We start from the raw sequence: 15,128 nt of genomic DNA, 5'->3' as shown, positions 1-15,128 counted from the left end.
CCACTCCTCCTCTACAGAGTCCACCAGCCACTGGCACAGCCAGGTCGGGATTGTTTCAGCCCTACCTCTCCCTGTGATGTCTCCTCAGACCCAAAGGGGTAGACAAACCAGGTGCCCTCCCTGGGGTGATAAGCACTCCTCCTGAATATGGGGGAACACAAACCCCAGAGCCAGCACAGAGCTGAGGGATGAGGCTCACAACAGAGCAGCTCCTGCACCAGAGATGGAGTGCATATGGATGGAGCAGGGCTTGCACCAGGGACAACCAGGTGACAGAAGATACAGGAAACTGCTGAGCTGCTAAGCTCCTGCTGCCCTGGTCCTACCCTTCAGCAGGACCCTCCCTGGGGGCAAGTGCCTAGCAGGCAGGCTCAAAGCTGCCAAGATAAGATGTTTGCAGATGGGAAAATGCAGGATACATAAGCTACGGCAGTCGGCACGAGCTCCCCATCCCATGGATTTCCCTTCCCACCACCCACCCACCCTGCCCTGCATGCTGCTCCCTCAGAAAGGAAATATAAAAAGCCACTGGTTGCACTGGGACTGGTGGGCTGTGGCCCAGCAAAGGCCCTTTCATTCCCCTCCACAGACACAGGGACTGCTCCGGATGTTTTTGTTTCCCCCTTGCTGCCCAGGAGAGCAGGCAGCATGACTGCAGCTGGCCCAGCCCCAGGGAGCAGGGCAGCTGGGGGCATGGGTCCCTGTCCAGGAGGGCAGCACCCCTGCCTGCAGCCTGCCTGCTGCCTGGCTCCCTGCCTGCTGCTTTCAGACCTGAGCTGGGCACAGGAAGGGGGTCCCAGTCCTGAAGGAAGCATATGGACCCAGGGGCTGGAAGAGGAGAGCAGGAATGGATGGATGGATGGATGGATGGATGGATGGATGGATGGATGGATGGATGGATGGATGGATGGAGTGTGAAGGGATGGAAGTGGTGTTTTGTGTCCAGGGAGCATCTGCAACCTGCTCCAGGGCTGCTCCCAGCATTCAGTGTGTCAGTGTTCTGGTTGTCTCTTGCTCCTTGGAGGCCAAAGCAAGGGTCAAGCCAGTATCACCTGCCCAATAACTGTGGTGGAGGTGCCTGTAAATGCAGGGTGTCCCTCAGCCTATCAGGGCCTTTGCCAGCCCAAGCACACAGGGTGTGTATCCTGGTATGGGACAAGAACATGGGTCCAGCCCCCTCAGCTGTGTCCCCATGATCTGGGCATCCTCTGGTGCACACCCCAAAACACACACTGCTGCTCAGGGTGAGCACGGCTGGGAGCTATGTGCTGTGCCACAGCAATGAGCTGCCCTCACCTCACTGTCCAGAGTCACTGCAAGCACCTGGGACATCAGAACTGGCCTGAGGGGGACCCAGTAGCACCAAAGGCTACATCCCTTCCTAGACACTACAGGCCTGGTGGGACAGAGCAGGAGAGGGAATCTCACCCAGACACAGCCCTTTATTGAAAACCCACTCAAGAGCAGCCAAACCCCACAGCTCTGCCAGAGCCCCAGCTGCCCCACACCCACTGGCAGCATCCCTCCCACTTCTCTCAGGTCCAGCAGTGGTTCTGCCATGAGAGGAAGCCTGGGCAAACTCTGCACCAGGGAAGAGTTAGAAAAGCTGCTTCCTGAAACACTGTTGAAGAAAGGAGCTCCATCTCCCCAACTGGAGACATCATGGGAGGGGACCATGACCTGGGCAGGGCCCGTGAGGAGATGCAGAGAAGAGCAGTCAATGCATGGGTTGTCTGCACTGCCTCTCTTGGATGCTGGGGGAAGCAGAGACCTCATCAGTTATGGCAGCAATCTTTCAGCTGAAGAGCCCTTTTGCCTTCTTTGGCTTGGCCTTGGCTGCAGGCAGCCGGGGCTTCTGAGCTGGAGAGGAGGCTGGCTGGAAACAAAGAGGAGGCAGTGTCAGTTCCACTTTGGGGAGTCATGCAGGATGTGTGCAAGTGTGCAAGCAGTGACATTCCTGACATCTGTGTCATGGGAGGGCAAAATATACACACATGTGCAATCACACACTCAGGATGGATGGGGTAGAATGGGCTAGGAACCAAGCTGAGACTCCTAGCCCATCCTGGATGGGCACAGTGCTTGGATGAGAGGAGGGAAAGGAGATGTGGGCCCCTTGCCTTTGGTACAGAGAGAATTTCTAGAGCTGCACTCACCGAGGTTCTCTCGCTGGAAGATGTTGTTTCATCCTCCTGGGATGCAGCAGGTGAATGGGGGTGCTTCATGGTTTCTGCAGTGGGTGCTGTATCCACGTCATCCTCTGGTTCCAGAAAAAGATGCAATTTGGGATTGAGATAAGGGAGCATGGGGCATTACCCAAACCCACTCCAGGAGCTGTGCTTGGATTGGGAGCCTAGCCCATGGCGGAGAGCAAGGGGAACACTGTTGCATGGGGTGAGCTGTTGGCGGGACCACACTTCCCTTACCCCAGGATATGGGGCTCAGCAGTCGAGGGAACAGCTGCACCACATGCCCCCATCCACAGCCAGGGAGCTCCTCACCAGAGCAATGGCGTTTCCGAGCCTGCCTGAGCTCCTGCTGTGTCACTGCAGTGTAGAGCTGCTGCAGAGTAGAGGCAAACGCCTGCCCTTCTCCTGCACTGCAGATCCGGGGCAGGGTCTGCGGGAGAAAGCACAGACACCATCACTGCCAGGAAATCACCTGCAGATCACCCTGCCACAGGGATGCTGTGGGGCACAGAGGGGCTGTGCCCCCCTCTGCCTGTCAGGCTACATCTGTTTCACCCCAGCAGTGCAGCAGCAGAGTTTGTGGGAACAGGCAGCTCTGGCACTGGGTGGGATGTGGCTGCTCCCAGTTCTGCACATACACAGACAGACAGACACACAGACATACAGACACACACACGTGCACCCCTCCACACACCTGCTCTTCCCATTCAGATGCCTTGTGCAGAGGCTTTTGGGTCATCCATGAAATGCTGGAGATAAGATGGCTCTGGAAGGGCCGTGGCTGCCCTGCCTGGAGCAGCATGGGCTGCAGCCTGTGAGTATGGACAGTGAACCTTGGGCAGGGACATGAGCTAATAAGAGGTAGGAACAGGTAGCCTCTGCCTGCCACCACAGCCTCCAGCACAAGGCATCTCTGCTGGCCCCATAGAAAGTGAAAATGATGTGACAGTGAGATGAGGGATGCCCAGGTTTGCTTCCAGTCTGCCAGAACAGCTCCTGCCTGCCTGCATGCACTTTTATTTCTGGGAAGCCTCCCTCCTCCTGCCTGCACCCCTTGCCAGCAGGATGCCACCTTTCCTGCTGGGCTGTGCTGATGCACATGAGAGATCTTGGCAGGCTGGGGAAGTGCCACACTCCACTGGGAACATAGCATAGCTCACAGTGCTCAAACAAACATGCACAGGGAAAGGGAAACGGGTATGTGCCCTGGAGGGAGTGCTGGGAGAGGGTGTGGGGCACAGCGTGGGCCTACAAGTGCAGGTGAGCGTGCCATGATGACGTGCACAGGGACTGTGTGTGCAGTAGTGTGCACACGAGCATGGCTGTGGGTGCACACATGGCTGATTGTGTGCCTGTGTGTGTGTGTGTGTGTGTGTGTGTGCCAAAGGTCTGAACACACTAATCTCTGCCCTGCTCCACGCCCAGACAGCAGGAGAACAAAGTGTAACAGATAAGGTAGGATCCTCTCTGGCCAGGAAAGTGGGGAGGGGATGGGGATGGGGACGCTCAGACCCACTCAAGGCCAGAGTCCAAAGCCTGACCCCAGCTTCCCAGGGGCAGATAGGTAGGCTGAGCCCTCCTCACTGCTCCCTGCCAGACTGGGTGGCAGGATAGGGCTGATGCCAGGATGGGTTGGCTGCTGCCCAGACAGACACTTTCCATGCAGGTCTCATCTCTTCTGCTGGAGTCACAGGCATGAAAATCCTTTGGCAGCAGGAAATGCACTGGCATCTGCTTTTTGACCAGCTGCTATGCAGGTCACCTCCTCTGTCCCTGCCCACTGCCACTGGAGGGAGCGATGCTCTGCTGCCAGCAACCCACCAGCATCCCACCTGCATCCCTGGGACTGCTTGGTACTTGGCCAGCACAGCTCTCAATGCCTCAGTGCCCAGCCTCCCAGCTGTTAGCTGTGCTGGCTCATCACAAGGTCCCAGAGGGAAGGAGGGATGCTGAGCACCTCGGGCACCCCAAGGATGCTCTTGCCCTGCGTGTCTCACCCCAGAGCCAGGGCTGCACCCAAGGCTGCAAAAGCAGCATCCAAGGCTGGGAAGGTGAGTGCACTTCAAAGGCAGAAGAGGGCCTGGTCACGGGTGGCCAACACAGCCCAGATCAAAGGCACAAGCTGGAGTCATAATTCAGAGAAAAGCAAACAGCAGCTCCCAGGAAAGCCAGGAATGGCAGTGAAGTGAGCAAAGTGTACTAGATAGCACTGCGTGGGTCAGTGCCCCAGGAGGGCAGGAGAGTCCTCTGCAGAGTCAGCCAGCCCTGGGTGCCAGTGCTCGGGGTGCTCGTCCCCTCTGCCTGCCACCAACGGGGCTGGGCAATGCCAGGGCAATGGGGCAGGCTGTGCCTGCAGGTGCAGGGTGCTGCCCAATCCCCTCTGCTCCAACCCACTCAGGAGGGCATCTGGCATGTGCCCCAAGCCCCAGGGCTGCCCAGGCTGCTCCACTTCACAGCATTCAAGTAAGGATCTGGGCAGGGCAGCTGCTCACTCAGTGCTCAGCCCCAGCTGAGCTGCCCAGATGTCCCTGGGGATGGGGCAAACCATCCTTGCAGCCACCCAGTGTCCCCAAGAGCTGCACACAGCCCCTCACTGATGTGGCACCGTGGGGAGGCACTGGAAGCAGAGTGCCCAGCGCCACCAGGGGCATTGGGCATCCGGGGTGGCACAGGGGTCTGCAGGTGCAGGGCACCTGCTGCCCACGCCTGCGGGAAGGGCTCAGCTCCAGCAGGCCCAGGGTGGAATTTGGGAGTCAGCAGCCACTTCCTGCCGCTGCCCTTCCCGGCGGCTGCAGCCCGCGGGCTCAGGGCCATGGGGTGGCCGGAGCTGGCCCGCGGCGGGACTGGGAGGCTGCGCTTCACAGCCCCGGAGGGAAATGGGTTATAACCAGAGCTGGAAGCATTTCCCTGCACAGCTATGACTCAGCAGGGAGCAGAGCATGCTGTGCCAGCCACCGGCCACCTGATGGCCCTGAAGGCTGAGAGGGACAACGAAGTGTCCCCCAAAGGGCTGGGTGGGGGGGACAAGCCCTGGCTACAGCTGGTTTTCCCCTTCCTCCTTGCCCCGCTGCTCCATTCCGAAGCTGAAGCCTGCTGCAGACAGCTTGGCCCCACTGCAACATCAGCCCTGGCCTCTGGTGACTTGTTTTTCCCTGATTACCCATCTCCAGGATAAACATGATGTCTGAGGTCCGGGGAGGCACAGAGCAGAGCTGGCAGCCGGGGGAGTGCTGGCTGGGCTACTCCACGCCACTCCCCAGGCACCAGGGAGCGATGCCTCGGCAGCTGGCATGGCTTGTCGGGCCTGTTATGACTACCTGGCCACAAGGCCAAGTGGGCTGCCCCAGTATCAGGAGGGACTCAAGGCTGCGGGAGACTCCACAGCACAGCCTGAACTGCGAGCTGGGGGAGAAGGGGGAGCAGTGTGCCCACCAAAGGGGGGCAGGTGCCTGGCATCACACTGAGAGCAAGCCCACAGTGTGGAGGGGCAGCTCAGGGGGAGCTGGGCTGCTCAGGGGGAGCTGGGCTGCAGCCCCACTCAGTGACCCCCAACCCAGTGGGCACCTATGGGGCTGCACCCCAGTACAGAGATGCAGCAGGGTACAAAATCTATCTCCAAGGCATTCTGCATTTCCCCACCCCCTGCCTAGACTCCTGTCTCAAGGGGCCAAAAGGGACAGCAATTTGGATGGTCTCTTGACAGTATGAGCAGAAGGGGCACATTGCCCAGCACCATGCCTTGAGCACAGAAGCATCACCTTTGCCTGGCCCAGGATGGGTTTGCAGGCAGGCTGGATCATGCTGGGCCCCTGCAGCACTGCCAAGCACCAGAGTCTAAATCGGTCACGCTCAAAGCTGGGGACTGACCCTTTCATTATCACACCAGACATTCGAAGCAGTTACCAACATTCTTCACTACAAATCCCACATTCCTATTTTTTAATATATTTTTAACTGGAAAACAGAGCGAATGGGGCCTGTTTGGAAATTATAGCCTGGCTGCTGTGGCTTGTATGTCAGATCTGCCCACATTCCCGTGGCCAGCCTCAGCACATGCTCCACAGGGGCACACTTAATAATTCCTGCCGGGGCTGGAGCCAAGGGGCATGTGCCAAGGGGGAGGATGGCTTCCCCAGGCTGCCCCCACCAGTAGGCTCCATGGAAGCGGCGTGGTGGAGTGACAGACCAGGAATGGCAGAGTGGCTCTCTGGCACCAGGCACGGCCCTGACACACTGGCATGGATGAAGGCTGGTGCTGCTGTGGCAGTCCATGGTGGGCAGGGGAAGGGCTCCGTGGCTGGCACATTCACAGGCTGCCCTTGGCACTCTACCCTGCCACAGGCTTTGTGCATGCTCCTGGGAATGAGGCTGGAATGGCTTGCTGGATCTGTGCTGGGCATCTCTGCCCATGCTTATGCCAATGTCAGGCTAGGGAGAGGCCCCCTCTGGAATCCAGATAGATGCTCACCCATCCTCTGCCAGCAGCAGAGGATCTGTCTGCAAGAACATAGATAGAGAGGGTTGAACTGTCCCCTTCCAGCCGGTATCAAGGGCAGGGAAAGGGAGTGCTTATTCCCTGGGATGAAGCAGGCCACATCAGCCCAGTTTCCTGCCCCAGCTTCCTTATGGGGCAGTGACCTTCTCCCTGGGGACAAAGCCACCTCCAGGCACCCCAAGGTGCTGTACCCTGACCGCTGATGCCCTTTCCCAGCTCCTCTGGCCCTTAGATTTACTTGCAACCCCCAAGCCTGCAGCAGTTGCTGGGACACTGCATGCCCCAGAAGCAGGAGGCTAAAGGACCAGCTCTGAGCTCACTCTGTCATTGTCTCCATCCCCCGTCATACACTTCCAGGGGACAAGCAGGAGCAGCAGCAGCAACAGGAGCACCAGCAGCAGCAGCAGCAGCAGCAGAGCTGGCGGCGCTGCCAGCCCGCCCTGGAGCAGGCAGGGGCAGGATGGCCAGGGCTGCACAGGCAGGCAGGCAGCCAGGCTGAGCACACCTGGAGGAAGTGGCGGTGCCGGCTGGGGAAGGCAGCCGGAGAGCTGCTGAGAGGTGAAGGGGTCACCCCGGGGAAGAGCGGGTGGTGGGGCCGGGACAGAGGAGCATCCCAGCCCGGCCCAGCCCAGCCCAGCCCAGCCCGGCCCAGCACGGCACGGCACGGCACAGCACTCCTCCCAGCACCGTTCTGGCCCTGCTGCCTGCAATGTTTTCCTTTCCCCCTGACTTCAGGGGCCTTTCCAGCGAGCAAATGTCAGGCACATAAAGAGCGGCACTGTGAGCGGAAGATGGAGCGAGAATGCCTGCCCGCGTCCCTCCGTAAGTGCTGTCTCACACTTCATCAAGGCAGCCTTTGCAAGCGAGCCACTCGCTTAACAACCAGCAGTCTATGCTGCCCCGCGACCGCAGCAGCCCCGCCGCTCAATACCCTTTTCTTTTCCCCTTGTGCTGTTCCTGTGGCTTGGGTTACAGCCTTTCTCGCAGACACTGAGCGAGGGCGTGGTGCAGCGGGGGCTCTGCATTGTGCCGCCGCCACGCCGGGGAGGATGCTGGATCCCCATGGAGAGAGGGAGGGATGCTCTGCCCTGCCATCTCACTGCTGCACCCACAGGGATAAATCCAGGGAAAGGAGGGCCAGCGGCAGAGCACAGGTAGGGCAGGAGGTTGCAGCATCTCCTCCCCAGTCATGTGAGCACCAACCCAGCGGGAGCAGTCTGGGGCTTGGCACAGACCCTGGGGGAGGTGAGTGGTTCCAGCCCCAGTGGGCAGGCCTTACCCAAATCCATTTGGAAAGAGGCCCTCCTGCCATGCTGCCAAGCAAACCCATGGGCATCCAAGCCCTCCCCCTGCCCAAGTGCCAACAAACTCCCTGAAAAAGAGCTGTGCCCAGCACTAGCATTGCCTTCCCACCTGGGCAGTGCTGGAAGATGCTGGGCCTTGTTGTGCAGGGTCTGGTGGCAGCTGCTAGTGGCACTCCCAGCTCCAGCCTGACCATGAGTGTTTATCCTCCTGTCCAGCAGCCCATGAGGTAACAGCAGGAGAGCCTTTGGGGAAACTGGCACCGGGTGCCAGTTTGGCAAGGGAGATGGACAAGGAGAATGCCCTGAAGTGTAGCAGGTCCCAGCATGCCAGGACTAAGTGAGGATTTGCCTCCAAGAAGGCAGAGTCACAGGCTGATAGTACCTATGGCCTTCCCCTCCACCAGCCTGACCCATCACTGACACAGGCTGCCTCCTCCAGGGTCAAGAGCAGAAGACATGGAAACCTGGCGCCCAGCATGCCTCCTCTCCCAGAGTGACAGCTCAGAGACCCCACTTATCTGTGAGGAAGTTGGGTGGCTCACACTGCCCTGTTATTTTAGGCTGACTGGGTGAGTATGGACACATCATCCCGGCTTATTATCGTAGGGTTCCTCCGCAAAGTGTGCCAGCTCATGCGGGTTTATTATTGTCTGCCCAGGAAAGCTGGACACACTGCGCTGCTCTGTTATTGTAGGGTTGCTCAGGAAGGCCAGCCAGCTCATCCCAGCTTGTTATTCTTGCACAGAGCTCATGGGGGGCTGGCCAGGAAACTTCCTGCAAAGTGGGATGATGGAAAGGGAGCCACACCTGGTGAATCACAAGGATGCTGTGTGGTGATAAGGAACAGTGATGGGTGGGATCCAGCACCTCGGCTCCACCCAGCCAGGACAGGCCACTCATTCATGGGCACAAGCACTCATGGGTCCCCTGGGACCTGTGGGGCACTGGGGCTGGCAGAGGCAGCTGGAGTGTGGGTCAGAGCTGGGAACTGGCAAAGCAGCCCTCATAATCCTTGAGAAACAAAATCTGGGGATGACAGGGGAGCAGCCATGGAAATACTGCACCCAGTACATCCCTAAACCTGGCACACAGGGGATTAGCTGAGCTAACAGGGCCCAGAGAGGAAGCTGGTGCTGAGCCAGGTGGGATTAGGGGCTTTTAGGGAGAATCTGGGTGTGTTTGGGACCAAGGTTGAGCAGGAGGCAGCTGCTCCACCCTTGTGGCTTTGCAGTTCCTCCCAAGCACAGGTGCAGCCACAGGGGCAGCCCCTGGGGATGCTGCCCCATTGTGACCCGAAACTGCAGCAGGAAGCGTTTCTGTGTGGGGCAGGGGGGCAGCAGGGCTTACTGAGCTGCCTCAGGCACGTCCCCAGGCACATGGCCCCACCAGGGTTGGGTCCAACATGCCCCAGCAGCCCTGGCACTGCTGCTGGCACAGCCACTGAGTCACCATCACTTCCCTCTGCCCTGTGACAGACCGTGCTTCCCAGGCATAGCAGCCTGCTGGTGTCACCCCAGGCTGTGCCCAGTTGGTACCAGGTGCCCAGATGTCCCACGGGCAGTGCCAGCTGTGCCAGGTGTCCCTCCAGGCAGTGCCCAGCTGTGCCAGGTGCCCAGGTGTCCCAGGGGCAGTGCCCAGCTGTGCTCAGTGCAGATGTTGGTCCCCGGCCAGGCAGCAGGATTGAGTGTCAGGAGAGCTCTCCATGCACAGCAGCGGCGGCAGGAGGCCAGCCTGCCCTGTGAGCACACAGCCCTTTCATTCATGGCAAAAATAGCCCCCCGGGGTGTGGTCCAGGCTGGAAAAGCCCCCTCCATCACTGGCCAGCCCATGTTTATTCAGTAGGGGGGGGACACTCTGCCCTCTCCCTGCCCCCCAGCCCTGTGCACCATCTCCCTGCCAGAGTGGCTGCTCTTGGACGTGATTCGCCGGGTCCCCCCTGGCCAAAACACACAGCCTGGGGAGGGGGGAAGGCAAAACCCTAAAAAGCACTGGGTTTGTCTCCAGGAGGAGCTGCCCGTGGTGATGTCATGAGAGTTTGCAAGCGGCCACATGAAAGGGACTTGCTGCCCAGGAAATCCACAGGTCAATGATCCTTCAGACAAGCCAGCGATTCTTCAGTGGGCCAGGAAGGGAACCTCGAGGAGCCCAAGCCAAGCCTGCCTTTACCCCAGGGACACAGCTTGCCCCCAAACTCATGGCCCCCCAAGATCCCAAACCCTGCTCCACAATCCCTCCATATCCCCTTCTCAGCAGCTGTAATTCACAGCAGCCCAATCCCTCTGCAAAATGGTACCAACCTCTGCCCTGCAGTCGCTGGGCACCGAGACTCTCCCCACAGACTACCAGCATCCTAACCCCTGCTCTGCAGCCTCCAGAGTCTGGACCTCTGCCCCACAGACCCCAGACCCTTCTCCTCTGCTGGTGTGGGGGCAGCACCCCTTTTTCCATGGTGATCCATCAGGCGGGGAGTGGCAGGTGATTTAGGGTCAGGCAGCACTGTGACCTGACAGTGGGGACGCAGCAGGGCAGAGGGTTCTCTTTCATAAAGGATTACACTGGGGACAGCTGGGAACACACAGGTGCAGCCCCCTCAGCCCCCTCCCCAGGAGTCAGCCAGGTTCTCAGGCTACCCTGGCAGGCATTGCAGACATGGGCCCTGAAACCAAATCCACTGCCCAGGGCTCCCCTCCCCATTTTCCATAGGTGCGGGATGCAGTGGCTGGACTAATGAGGAAGATTTGCCTTCCTCCTCCTCCTCCCCATGCAGGATACATGTCCGGGCTCACATCCAAGCCCAGGGTTCCAGCTCTGCACATTGGTCTGCTCTGCACATCCCAGCCCCTCCATGGATCCCGTGTCGCATGGAAATTGGTGATGGAGCTGCCTTTCCTGCCCCATCACAGGCTGAAGCCCAGAAGGAGCTGAGTGACAAGTGAAGCTCAGGGTTTTGACTTCTTGCCCCCAGCACCCCTCATGCATCATTTCAGGAGGCTGCAAGCAACCAGCCTGTCCATCTGCAACTTGCCCATGGAGACACTCTTCTGCTCCACTTGCCCCATCTCCCCACCCAGAGGCACAAGGTGACAAACCCTCTGCAACCTCAAAGGTGCCTGAGAGCAGCACGTACCCCAGGCTGGTGCCACAGCATGGGGGGACATTGCTGGGACATCCTCGGTGGAGCAATGGGCACGGGTGTCCCCACAGTGTGGTGCTGGAGCTCTCTGAGGCCAGCTGAGTGGTGACTGGAACCCACTGCCCTCAGCAGAGAGAGGGTCTTTGCAAAAGAGCCAGCTCTGAGAAGACCACAGCCTGGGACTCCGAGGATGTGGGGCATCTCCATCCTGCTGGTACCCAAATCGGTTCCTGACAGCCCTGGACTCATGGAGGGGACAGGCACAGTGGAAAGGAGATGGGAGCCCCCACATTCAGTGCAAGGTTCTCAGGGCTGTTTCCTCTCCCGTGTTTGCTCCTGCTGTCCCAAAGAGAGGGGACTCAGTCTCTATGACTGTCAATCAGGCACTTTTCACCAGAGCTAAAAATGCACTCGCAGAAGGAAAACAAAATAAAAACACAAAACAAAACAGAGAGGTGAAAAATTCCTTGATATTTCTCTCCTGCAAATCCCCAGAGCCAGCAGAGAGGCGAGAGCCCCCGGAGTTTGTCAAGCAAACACTTTCACACCCTTGGCCACGCTCGGCACGCTGCCGCTGGAATGCCAAATATATATTTAAGCCCTGCTCATCAAAGGAGTCTGTTCGGAGTCGGTTTCGGGCAACGTGCATGTGGGTTTGGCCTGGAGAGAAAGCCAGGGATGTGGAGAACATTTCTTGGGGATGGGAGAAGCTCGTGTGCTCACACACACATGCGCGTGTGACAGATGACAGCCGTGACATCCTTCAAGGCCGTGTGGCCGAGAGGTCGCGGGCTGGGCACGAGATACCTGCCTGCTGTGGCACTGCCCCTTATCAGCGCCTGTCGCACGCTGGGGTGGGGATGTTTAGGCTGGAGGGAGGCCAGCAGCCATTCTGCATTCCAGGACTATAAACTTTGTCAAAGCTAAGCAAGCTCAGCCAACAAAGCCAGGGTCCAGCAAGACAAGCAGGAAGCAGCACTTTGAGAGAGGGTGAGATTGCAGGGACACGGAGGGCTGCTCAGGGCTGCGCACCTCGCCGTGAGGTGATAAGGAACCTTGGCTTGGAGTCAGCACTGTGCAGTAGGGAGACACAGATAGAGTGCTCCTGTAAGTCCAAGGCTGGAGTTTGCCAGGGTGTCACAGATCCTGCTCTGCTGCCAGCCATCCCACAGGGCATCACTGCTTATCTGCTGCCAAGCTACCCCCAGTCCTCTTCTTGGAGGCATTGAGGGCAGGGGGCTGCTGCTGCACACATCCTACTCTCAGACAAGGCTTTGCTGGAACAAGCTGGACACAGCAAGGAGCACTTTGGGAGCACACAGCAAATGGGAGACTCTGTATGAACCACTCCTGTTCCTCTCTCCTTCTCTTGGTTTGTTCCAGACAGCCCAGGGACCTATGCCCATCTCATGGTCAACCTCAGCATCAGAGAGATGGGGGAATCTCTGCCTTCCTCCTCCTCCTCTTTTGTGTGGGGCTTGCAAAGCCCCAGTGCTGGCTGTGAGGGCTGAAGGCAGTTCTGGGGAATGCCACACCTGGGTTGGTGGCAGGGCAGGGACTCCATCTCCAGAGATGGCAGGCTGACCTTTCCCCCCTCTGTCATTGCTCCAGCCAAGAGCAAAGACATTTTAGCCCAAATCTTGTACCTAATCCCAGCTGACAGAGCTGCACTTGGGGTCTGGCCAAGGGCTGGAGTTGGACAGGGCAGGAGAGATCATTGCCACAAGCAAACAGAGCATGCCAGTGCTGTGAAATCAGGCATTACGCGCCTGTCTCTCGCGGCAGGACCAGCCCGTCAGGCTGCCAGGGACACGCTCTGCTTGTGGCAGGGCAACCCCAACACCGGCAGGGCCTGACCCTGCACAGCCATGCTCTCAAGCTGGGTTCATCTCCAGGTGAGGGGAGGGATTACTGCACCACCACGGTTGGATTTCAGGCACCTGCTGCGAATAAAACACTCTGTCAGGGCACCTTCGCCCTTTCCGCCCTTGGAGAGAGGAACGGGGTCCCTGTGGTGCTCCCTTGGGGGGCACAGAGGGCTGGGGGAGCAGGGAGCTGTGGCCCCAAGCCTGCCTCATGCTGTGCCACTCCACCTGGGCAGGCAAATTTCCCCTTGTTGCTGCAGCCTCTTCCATCTCTGTCCTGCCAGGTTCAGGCACTGCAGCCCAAGTTGCTCACTTCCAAGGGTGGGGATCCCAGCCTGTTTTGGGAGATGCTCAGAGCTTCACCACTTCCCCTTGTTGCTGCAGCCTCTTCCATCTCTGTCCTGCCAGGTTCAGGCACTGCAGCCCAAGTTGCTCACTTCCAAGGGTGGGGATCCCAGCCTGTTTTGGGAGATGCTCAGAGCTTCACCACTTCCCCTCGGGCAATGAGGAGCAAAGACCTCCTCAGCTCTGACAACTGCTTCTTTTTCCAGCCCCCTGCCCACTCATCACCTCACTCTCTCCATTCATGCCTGCCTTGCTCAGAAGGGTTCACCCACCCCTTGCCATCTCCAGACAGCAAAACCATGCCCTTTGACTAAATACAGTGTTTTTTAAAAGCCTCACAATTTTCATGCCTATTTTTCTAGGAGTTTTCTTCCATTTAGCACTAGCTGTCATCAGCAGCACCGGAAAACAAGGTAGCAAGGACATCTGATTCCAGCTGCCCTGTGCTCATGTAAGATCTCATCTGTTTGCAGTCCCTCTCTCCTGGAACACCATCACTCTCCAGTCTAAAAATTGATCTATCTTCAACCTTATTCACAATAACATGCTCAAATATATTGTCTTCTATATGGTGCCAGGCTACAAAATCCTCCCCAACTTAATCCCCTGCCATCACCTTGGCCAGGTCTTTCTGCAGGCTCAGGGGGAATAACAGGGACCTCTACAGACCCACCCTGCACTGCCATCAGCTGCCATCATCTCAAATAGTACCCCAGCTCCTCCAGCAGCCCCAAAGTGGGTTACAGGGTTCCCTCAAATGCCCTGCCTCCAGGAACTAAGGTTGGCAGAGACCTCTTCAAACACCTGGAAGCTCAAAAGGCAATTCTTCAAGTCGACATCAGAGCCAAGGCGAGGACTGGGCTGCTCCTCACTCTGCCCAGGCTGGCTCCTGCAGTTGGTGCCCACAGCCCACTGCCTCCTACCAGGGTACACATCTGCAGCCTCCACCCATGCAGGAGAGCAGGAATCAATTACAGGGCTGGCAAAGGCAGGGCTGCCCCAGGGCTGGCACGTGGCACCAGCCCCGGCGGCCGCAGAGCACGTGGCACAGCACTGGAGGCCCAGATGTGCCACTGGCTCATGGGGAAGAGGCAGGGGAACCACTTGAAAGCCATGGTATGAAAGTGCTGGTAAACCAGGGCCACTCCTCTGCTCCTCTGGCTTCATGTGCTATTTATAGTGCTCTGGGTGCCCACCCTGGGGAAGTTCAAACCCCGGGGTGCTGATTTTTGCCAAGCCAGCCATCTTGTCTGCCATTAATCTCCCCAGACCCCCAGCAAAGTCCTGGACCCTCCTAGTGGCTAAGATGCTCCAGGATGGGCTCTGATCCAGCCCATCACATCAGCATGCTGGATCAGAGCATGCAGAGCTCTCTGACATCCAGCCTGTGCAGCACGAACACATGGACAAGCCCCACCATACCAATCTGGTGACAAGGAGAGACCCAGCCAAGCCATGGTCACTCCTTGGACCCCACTGTTAGTAACTCCAGTGGCAGCAGCTGGGGGGGTTAAGATGTCCCTGCTCTCCCCAGGGCTGGGTGGAAAGACTGTGGGGACGCTCCCATCAAGCGTACAGGCCGGTTTCCCTGTTGACTGCAAGAGTTAGGCCTCACCCCGTGTACCAGCACCCAACAACTCCTGGGCATTGCAAGGGTTTCTTGAGTCTTTGCAGGCAGAGGCGAGCTGAGTTTGCAGTAGGGAAATGTGATTCTGCTAAGCCACACCTGGCAGGGGCTGCCAAAGGGCTTCAGGGAAGGTGAGACATGAGGAAGAGGAAGAAGAGCAGCAGTGCCAT

At 58.4% G+C, this 15,128-nt stretch overlaps 1 protein-coding gene across 1 annotated transcript in view; it reads right to left on the bottom strand.

Moving 5' to 3' along the window:
* Positions 1–1,460: 1,460 nt before the first annotated feature.
* NHEJ1 (non-homologous end joining factor 1) overlaps positions 1,461–15,128 on the bottom strand; it is a 42,062-nt gene continuing 28,394 nt past the window's right edge. The window contains exons 6-8 of the mRNA XM_059476329.1: positions 2,502–2,619; positions 2,157–2,260; positions 1,461–1,876 (exon numbers count right to left, since the gene is read on the bottom strand). Of these exons, the coding sequence (XP_059332312.1) occupies positions 1,796–1,876; positions 2,157–2,260; positions 2,502–2,619 (303 nt within the window). The 3' untranslated portion in view covers positions 1,461–1,795. The remainder of the gene's footprint in view (positions 1,877–2,156; positions 2,261–2,501; positions 2,620–15,128) is intronic.

The sequence above is a fragment of the Ammospiza nelsoni genome, chromosome 7 (genome assembly GCF_027579445.1).
Source record: "Ammospiza nelsoni isolate bAmmNel1 chromosome 7, bAmmNel1.pri, whole genome shotgun sequence".
In the NCBI taxonomy this organism is placed as follows: Eukaryota; Metazoa; Chordata; class Aves; order Passeriformes; family Passerellidae; genus Ammospiza; species Ammospiza nelsoni.
The sequence above is the reverse complement of the archived record's forward strand: the minus strand, read 5'-3'. Positions and strand labels throughout refer to the sequence as shown.